This window comes from Belonocnema kinseyi, chromosome 6 (genome assembly GCF_010883055.1).
Source record: "Belonocnema kinseyi isolate 2016_QV_RU_SX_M_011 chromosome 6, B_treatae_v1, whole genome shotgun sequence".
In the NCBI taxonomy this organism is placed as follows: domain Eukaryota; kingdom Metazoa; phylum Arthropoda; class Insecta; order Hymenoptera; family Cynipidae; genus Belonocnema; species Belonocnema kinseyi.
The window spans coordinates 79,098,723-79,108,582 of record NC_046662.1 but is presented as its reverse complement, the minus strand read 5'-3'; the positions used below and the strand labels follow the sequence as shown (position 1 = coordinate 79,108,582).

Genomic DNA, 9,860 nt, shown 5'->3' with positions numbered 1-9,860 from the left:
CCCCCCACTCCCATTCAATTCAAATTTATATTGAGTTTTCAACAAACAATATTAATTTTCTAAACAAAAGGACAAAGTTTGAAAAAATACATGCAGTTTCTACCAATTAGTTGAATGTTTAACTTAAAAAGGATAACTTACGAACCAAAAATGTAATAGTGCAATTTTCAGATTAAAAAACCACCGAATTTTCAAGAAAAAAGTTCAATTTTAAACCAAAGAGGTTCAGCAAGGACTTGAATTTTTAATTAAAAAAGATGAATTTTCCAGCAAAAAGATTAATTTTCTACAAAAAAAAACTCATTTTCTACCCGAAAATATGATTTTTTATCAAAAAAGTTCTTTTTTTACCAAAACTACAATTTTTCATCAAAATGTAAAAATTTGTAACAAAATAGGTAAATTTAAACCAAAAATATGAATTTTTAACAAAAAAAATAATATTTTACCAAATTTTTTTATTAGTTGCATGTTTTATTCAGAAGGATGAATTTTCAATCAAGAAGATTAATTTTCTTCCAAATTAAGATGAATTTTTAACAAAACACGTGAATTCTTAACTGGAAAAGATCAATTTTCAATACAAAATATCAAAATTAAAAAAAAAATGGAAAAATTATATTGTTTGTTAAAAAAAAATGAATTCTAAAAGAAATATAACGAATTTTCAACAAAAGAGATGAATTTTTAACTAAAATGCTTAACTTTCTAAAAATGGAATTGTCCATTTTTCAAGTAAGGAGATGAATCTGCAACCAAAAACATGTTTTTGGCTTAAAAATTCAATTGTTTTACTAAAAAAAGTCGTCTTTGGTTGAAAATGGTCCTCTTTTGGTGGAAATTTATTATTTTTTCGTTAAAAATGGAACTGATTGGTTAAAAAGTAATCTGTTTTGGTGGAAGATTTAACTATTTTTATTGAATGAAACTATATATTTATGAAAATTTAACTACTTGCTTAAGGTTGAACTCCCTAGTTAAAAATTCATTTTTTGGTAGATGATTCATCATTTGAGTTGACATATAAATTATTTTGTTGAAAATTCAATTATGTTGTTAAAAATTCAACTATTCTGTTGCTAATGTAATTATTTTGTAGAAAATTGAACTAATCTTTTGAATATTCATCTTTTTGGATAACATTTTTTTCTTTTTGGAATAAAAATCAGTATCAAAATTTTAATTTAAAATTCATCTCTTTAGTATAAATGTTCTTGGTGGAAGATTCAAGTTTCTTCTAAAAAACTCGTCTTTTTGACTTAAAGATTTGCCTATTTGGTTAAAAAAATTTCATGTTTGTGATTAAAGTTTTTTTTAATTCGACTATATGGTTGAAAATTAACTATTTCGTTAAAAATCCTTTCCTTTTTCTTTAAACTTCATTTATTTGGTTATGAAAGCAAATGTTTGGTGTAAAATTAAAATTTTTTGTTTTTTAAAAATTAAAATATTTGGTTAAAAAATTATCTTTCTTGGTTGAAAATTCATCTTTTCGGATTTAGAACTCGAATTTTTTCTAAACAATTTGACTTTATAATTTGAAAATTCAAAAATGATGACAAATTTCTTATATTTACATATTTTAGTAGTAAACAATAATAAAAAACAAAAGTACCAAAATTTAAAAATAAATTTTTTCCTCCATAGATATTTTGTTGTAAACGTGCAAAAACATGTTTTTTTTTTAAATTGAGTCATATGCACACATTTAAAAAAATTTGAATGTGTCGAACCTGAAAGAACATTTGATCATTTTGATTTTTCGGAAAAAAGCAACTTATGTTGTGGTTTAGGTATTTTGGAATTTATTTTTATTTTTTGCGATTATGGAACGTTATAAACAACACAAAAAACAATCAATTGAAAAACGTGTTTTGTACATTTTCAACAATTCTAAAAAAGGCAATAATTTTTTTTTTATACAAAAATTTTTTATTGAAAATTTAAAAACGAGGACAGAAGATATTAACCGATTTCAAAATTGCTTTCTTTACTTGCTTTGGATGTCGACTGGATTTTTTTATATTGCTGTGAATTGATTTCCAATGCCCTAAGTATATCTAATTTTTAAGAATAAATTCTTTAATGGCATAAGTCATTAAAAAATAATTGAAAATTATTTAAAGAAATTGAATTTAAAAGAAAGATTGTTCTTTTCGACATGTAAAGGTAAATGTTTAATCTTTCCTCTATTTCTCCCTTTTTTCGTGAGAAAGTGACCTTATTTCCCCTTTTCGAGCTACTTTTGCGCTTTGAACCGTGCAAGTCTTAATTAAAAAATTAATTTCTTTCGGTACAAAATTATACTCTTTTGTGGTTGACAATTCAATATATTTCGATTTTAAATCTTAAGCGTTTCATATGGAATTCAGTATGGTACCTACACAGTAATTTCCCCTTTTCTAAGAGCATTTTGGGCTGTGCATTCTGTTAAAATATTAGTTTTATATGTTCTTTGTTTTATTTTAGGCGTTGATCAAATTAAATAGAAGTAGCAATTTTAACTTAAAAGGGTAATAGCGTAAAGTAACTTCTGCATTTTTCAGCATTTATTTATTAATTTTTTTCATTGATATTTTCAGTGAATATTTATATACCTGGAAAAACCTGGAAATTTTAGGAGATTTTTTTTTAATTAGGGTATTTTTTCGAGAGCCTGCTTATTTTTTTTTACTTACAATATTAAATTGATTAAGAATGATTCTTTAATTGTTGTTTTTGGTTGAAAATGGATCGGTTTAAGTTGAAAATTCATGAATTTCTTGAAAAATCATTCTTTTTTATTGTATTCCATTGTTTTTTAATACAAATTTTTATTTTTTTGTTGTTGAAATATCAACTACAACATTTTTCATTCAGAATTCAGTTTTTTCGAATGAAGATTTAATTACTTTGTTGAAAGTTACTCTTTTCTTTCAAATTAATTTTCTGGTTGAAGATTTATCATTTTAATTGAAAATTCATCTCCTTGGTTAAAAAATGAGATCTTTTCTTTAAAAAATTCGTTTCTCTATTATGGCTGACAATTAAATATTTCTATTGGAAATTCAACTATTCTAGTTGTAACTATTTTGTTGAAACATTTTGTTGTTAAATTTTGTATTGAAAATGAAACTATTCATTTTTTGGTTGAAAAGTTATAGTTATTACTTAAATATTCGACTTTTTTGGTAAAAATTAATCTTCTTGGTTAAAAATTCAACTTTCTATGTGAAAATTTAACTATTCCAGTTGAAGATTCAGTAGTTTTAACTTATAATATTTATATTTTAATACATTAATTTTTAATCGAAAATTCAACTATTTCGTTAAAATTTTCTGTATTAAGTTGAAAAATAGTATTTTTGGCGGAAAAGTAATATTATTGTTTGAAAATTTATGTTTTCCAGTTAAATATTCATCGAACCATCAAATCTTTTTTTTTTTTCTAATTAATTGTTTTCTTTTAAAATACTTCATTTTCCGTTGAAACTGATCTTTTTTATTTCAAAATATGCAGTATGCAAACATGATTGTTATGCATACTCTTCTCCTCACGGTATTCAAAATTTATATTGCAATGAACAGCGAGCTTGCTAGGCCCGGCTTGCCTTTTTGTGTACGTAAAAAATATATACGTTTCTGTCGAGCACTCCACAAATAGAATTTTCAGAAAACCTCAATTTTTTAATGTATTTAGACTTCGCTAAAAGAAATTTCCACGTACAAGTCTCTGAGATCCGCCTGCCTTTTTGAGGGTTAATTAAATGATCGTGCTAAGATTTTTAAGAATATCTTACAATATTAATGGAAACTGAAAAAAGAAAAATTCTTTATAATAAACTCGCGAAACTGTATACATATTCCGAGTCGATTGTTTTTAAAATGTTCGAAATATGGCTCTATGCTACGAAAAAATATACCTGGAAAAAAACCACCCTGTTATTTTATTAATTTTGCATTGCAACATTTTATTCTAGGTAATGGAAAGTGAAGAATTCCTCCTGTTGCCCGTTGGCCAATTGGTAGACATCATCTCCTCAGACGAACTGAACGTCCGGACTGAAGAGCAAGTCTTCAACGCGGTCATGAATTGGGTCAAGTACAACGTCACAGAAAGACGTCAGCATCTGGCTCAAGTTCTCCAGCACGTGCGACTGCCTCTCCTGAGTCCAAAATTCCTCGTGGGGACTGTTGGATCGGATCTGCTGGTTAGGTCCGATGATGCCTGCAGAGATCTGGTAGACGAGGCGAAGAATTATTTACTCTTGCCTCAAGAAAGACCGTTGATGCAGGGTCCTAGAACGAGACCGAGGAAACCCACGAGAAGGGGTGAAGTTTTGTTTGCAGTTGGAGGATGGTGTTCCGGGGACGCGATCGCGAGTGTGGAGAGATTCGATCCTAATACGGCGGATTGGAAGATGGTTGCACCTATGAGTAAAAGAAGATGTGGAGTAGGAGTGGCGGTTTTGAACGATTTGTTGTATGCAGTTGGTGGACATGATGGGCAGAGTTATTTAAATAGTATAGAAAGGTACGATCCGCAGACGAATCAGTGGTCATGTGATGTTGCGCCGACGACGTCTTGCCGAACGAGTGTCGGTGTTGCGGTATTGGATGGATTCCTTTACGCTGTTGGCGGACAAGATGGGGTTCAGTGTCTGAATCATGTTGAGAGGTTCGTGTCTACTAACTTAAGCAGGGTGTTTAGCACTCTGGAAACTTCCTTGTATTTTGCTCATTGTCTTGACATTTTTATCAGCGTGTCCAGCGACCTTGAAAACCTGGAATTCTCGTTGATTTTTTTTTAACCTTGTAAACCTAGAAATAGTGTTCTAAGAAGTTTAAGAATATGCTCGACCAGATTTCTAAGATTTCAAACGATTTTACACAGATTGTAAGTATTTCAAATGATTTCAAAGGAATACAAAAGAGTTCACAAATATTCCAACAGATTTGAAAAGATTTTCTCAAAGATTTCGAACATTTCCTAAAGATTTTAAAGATTTAAAAAGGGCATTGGGAATGGTGGTCCACTATTTCGCCACCTGTTGCCGAAAACCGGAACTAGGGAGAGTAGGTACAATGTTAAAGATATATTGTAATTTTTGCGTAAGTGTTTTCACGATTATTTTGGGAAGTATAAAACAATGATTGGATAATAAAAAAAAAACAAATCTTCATCAAAAAAAATAGTTTTAGATAGAATTTTTACCTTATACAGTGAAAAAACATATTTTTGTCAAATAGGTTATTAAAAAAAGGAAAACAATTATTTCACTATTTCATGTAAGTTTCAATACATTGTAAGCTTAAGTCAACTATTATAAATGTATGTAGCGACCAATTTTATTCGTATTATGCAAAGAATACAAATAATAGACGATTGAAATTGAAATAAGAATTCTAACCTAACTTTTAGATCAGAATTTTAAATAGTAAATATTTCATGCATAAATTAATAAAAAGTTACTTTAAGTTCATCTTTGCTTCAAAATAAGGCCATTGAAGTTTATAATCTATTGAAAATCACAATTAAAAGTACAATGTTTTTTTTTTTTTAGAAAAAATGTCTGCCAAAATATGTGTTTTTCACTGTATCAGATGTAAATTATATCTAAAACCCTTTGTTTCCGATAAAGACTTATCTTTAGTATCAAATAAATACTTTAAACTTCACACACACAAAAAACGCTAAAATACTTTTATGCACAAATTAAAATGCGTCTTTAAAATAGTACCTATTCTTTCTAGTTGGGATTTTTTTTCACTAGGTGGCGTATCGCAGTATATCCATTCCCCATGGTTAACCAGATTTCTAAAATTTCAAAAGATTTTACACAGATTAGAAATATTTCAAAGGATTTCAAATGAATACAAAAGATTTCATAATTATTTCAATGAGTTCATAAAAATGTAACAAAGATTTAAAAAGAATACAAGAATTCCAAAAAGTGTACCCTTTTTGGAATTCTTGTATTGTATTCTTGTATTTTAAGTACTTCAAGGGATTTTAAAGAATTCACCAAGATTTCACAAAGATTTCAAGGATTTCAAAGATGACTTATGTCCGTCAAAAATAATAATTTGTTTATTTATGACTCTGCTTTCTTTAAAAATCTTTGACCAATAAAAAATGAAATGGCTCATTTTTTACATCTATAAAAAACGGCGATTTTATTATTTAATGTAAAAAAGGTGACCTGGAAAAACTTGACTTTTTGATCTGGAAAACCTGGAAAAAACCTTGAATTTCGTTCTTAAACTTATTTATTTTAACACATTTTTTGAAATTTTATAACTTTTTCTACAAATATATTTGAAGTACGTTCAATTCCTCGTGTAATGAGCTTTTATTGATTACATATAATTGGTTAAAAATTGATTGAGTTACCGAACAGAAAAATTCTACAAGAGGCACAGTAAATAAATATCAAGATAATAAATTTTTCATTTTTAATTTGAATGTGAATTTTTTTCCGATTATAACATATCATTTGTTAAAAATGTTTTAAGATTAAAATTCTAGTCTGTGAATATTAATGTTCAGGGCAAATTACTCAAGGGCACAGGGAATTTTGAAAATAAAGGTTGCGGTCACACTAATATGATATTATCGTTTGTAATAAATGAAATTTACATTTTTATTTACTCTTTTTCGTTGCTTGCTCCTGACGATTGTATTTTTAGTTAAGAATTTTACTACTTGATTGCAAATTAACAGTTCTATTAAAAACTCATCCTGTTTGTTTTCAATATTTATTATTTGTTTTAAATTAAATTAAACATTATTTGTTTAAAATTCTTCAGTTTCACTAAAAATTAAATTACCTGGGTGAGCGTTAACCCTCTTTATGAAAAAATTCATCTTCTTTAGTTATAAATGCGTTTGAGAATTCATCTGCTCAGGTTGAAAATTGAACAATTTACTTAAAACTTAAATATTTTGTTTAAAATTTTATTTATTTTTTTTTTTAATATGAAATATTGTATTTTTTGTGGAGAATTCATCTTTTTGTTGAAAATTTAACTATTCCTGTTGGAAATTCAATGGTAATTCCAGTATGTGGTTAAAAATTCAAGTATTTTGTTAGAAAGTCGCAGTTTTTGTTCAATAATTCTAATGTTTTCTTGAATAGTTTGAAATAGAATAGATAGAAACTTCGTCCTATTGGATTGAAAATATCCACCTTTTTGGTTGAAAATTAAACTGTTTTTGGTTGAATATTAATATTTTTGTGTGAGAAAGCGACTACTTGGCTGAAAATTTATTTTCATGGTTAACAAATTCTGTTTGGTCGAAAATTAAACTTTTTTTCTTGATTATTGGTCTATTTGTATAGAAAAATCGTGATTTTGGATTGAAAATTCACCTTTTTTGTTGAAAAATTAAACAGTCTTTTAGAAAAATTTATTATTTGGTTGAAAGCGTAACTTTTATGTTTAAAATTTAATTACACAAATTTAATTCAGGGTTTGCCTCGCACTGGCCTTGTGATTAAATCTGTCACCGTTTACAGACAGGGTCTTTTAAGTCCTATTCAGTTTTTGAACTGTTTCTGGCTTTTAAAAAATGTAGTAAAATTCAGATTTATGTTTTCAAGTGTCTACTACACGCTCCAATTGTTGCTGGTGTCACACGTTGAAAATTTCTTTAAATAAAAATTGAAATTTGGAAAAGTATTTTAAAAAATCGATGCTTCTTAAAAACTTCATAATTTTGCAACAAGTAAATTTAAAAAAAATCGTTGCAGGGTTAGAAAGCTTAGACAATGACCTTCGAAAACAATATAGGCCCATTGGCAGCGGCTTCAAAAAGTTGAATTATTTGAAGATCTGAAAAATGAGAATATTTTACAGTGATTCATGCAGGCAATTCCATAAAAAAAATAGGATATTGAATGGTAATCCATGTTTATTGTACAAAAATATACCAGAATTACATGAAAACTTTATGTTGCTCATATTACTGCCTAGATTTTTTAGAGGGGGAACCGAACTTCCATATTTTCCCAAAGGCGAGACAGTTCAGTTTGAAAAATCGTTTGTGCCTTAAAATCCCCAGCCTGTAAACGGAGGGTTCATATTTTTTGTTTCAAAATTCGACTATTTGGCTGAAGATATATTTTTATGTGTTGAAAATTCCACTATTTAGTAAAAAATTCGAGTATTTTGTTAGAAAATCGTACTATTGGGTCGAAAATTCAACTGTTTTCTTGAATGTTTGTATATTTGGATAGAAAATTCGTCCTTTTGGATTTAAAAATCACCTTTTTCGTAAAAAATTAAACTGTCTTGTAAAAAATGTTATTATTTGGTTGAAAATTCAACTATATATGGTTGAATTTTAATCTGTTCTATTTAAGAATTCGATCATTCGTTTGAAAAATCATCTTTTTGTTTTAAAAATTCAACAATTCGGATAAAAGTACGACTGTTTTCTTGAAAAGTTAATTATTTTATTAACAAATAAATTATTTTATTGACAAATAAACATAAATTAGCGTAAAATTCGATAAGTCAAATTTCAATCAATTCAACGTTTGGTTGATAATAATTTGAAAATATAATGATTTGTCTGAAAATTTAACTATTTTATTATAGATTTTTTTTGTATAAAAATTTTTAGTTAAAAATTCAACTGCCTACTAAAAAATTCACGTTTAGTTTGAAAATTGAAACTACTTGTTTAAAAATAGACTGTGATTGGTTAAAGTGTAATCTTTCTGATTTGTAAATTCAACTCTTTTCTACAAAATTCATCTTTTTGGCTTGAAGATTCAACTATTTGTCTAAAAATGCAATTATTAACATTAGACTATTACAGCAAAAAATTATTGGATTGATAAAATTGCATTAAATTGCCGTTAAAGGTGAAAAAATGAGAAACTTCGAAATATGTTCGATTTGTGCTTCATAATTGGTTTTTGATTTCAGGTACGATCCGAAGGAGAACAAATGGTCGAAAGTTTCGCCGATGACGACAAGAAGACTCGGCGTGGCTGTTGCAGTCTTGGGTGGTTATTTGTACGCAATCGGTGGTTCGGATGGCCAGTCGCCTTTGAACACCGTCGAGAGATACGACCCAAGACAGAACAAATGGTCCCAAGTGTCTCCCATGTCCACGAGACGCAAACATCTAGGCTGTGCTGTATTTAATAATTTAATATATGCCGTTGGAGGCAGAGACGACTGCATGGAGCTCTCGAGCGCCGAACGCTACAATCCTCACACCAATTCCTGGAGTCCGATTGTCGCCATGACTTCTAGGAGAAGTGGAGTAAGTCTTATAATCAGAAATGATCATTTTAATTCTAAGAAGCTTTACTTGAGTTTCTAAAATTCTACCTTAATTTTTGAAAATTTTAAAGATTTCACACTTTTTTAAAGAATTGGTCTATTTCTCCTTCTTTTCAAGTAAGCTTCCCTTTTTCTTGTTTTTTTTTCTCTTAAGTGCAAACTGAATTAATAGAGTCCAATAAGGAAATCCAACTATTATTTAATTGAAACGCCTCACGGCTATCCTCGATTAAGCTCAACCCAAAAGTATTTGCATATCCAGTTTCTCTTTTGTATGTATTTCCGCTATTCCCCCTGGTTATTTTTAGCTTAGGGAAGCAAATTTTTTCATTTTTAGTTATTGAACATCCCATTTTTCTCAAAAACTACACAAAATGAATAGCAGCTCATAGTGCAAATTTTCCTTCCTAAAGTGTATGAAATGATACCCTTACCAGATGTTTATCTTGTATAATTAAAAAAAAAATTCAAATAGATATACAAAATCAATAATAATCAACTAAAATAGCAGTTAGTTTAAAGAACTTTAACATATTATTTTTAAAAACGTCTGTTTTCAGATCATTGAATGTGTAAAAAAC

General features: G+C 28.1%; 1 protein-coding gene across 1 annotated transcript in view; it reads left to right on the top strand.

The window, feature by feature from the left end:
* LOC117174808 (kelch-like protein diablo) overlaps positions 1-9,860 on the top strand; it is a 29,856-nt gene that overhangs the window by 11,580 nt on the left and 8,416 nt on the right. Inside the window, exons 4-5 of the mRNA XM_033364186.1 lie at positions 3,960-4,657; positions 8,917-9,259. Of these exons, the coding sequence (XP_033220077.1) occupies positions 3,960-4,657; positions 8,917-9,259 (1,041 nt within the window). The remainder of the gene's footprint in view (positions 1-3,959; positions 4,658-8,916; positions 9,260-9,860) is intronic.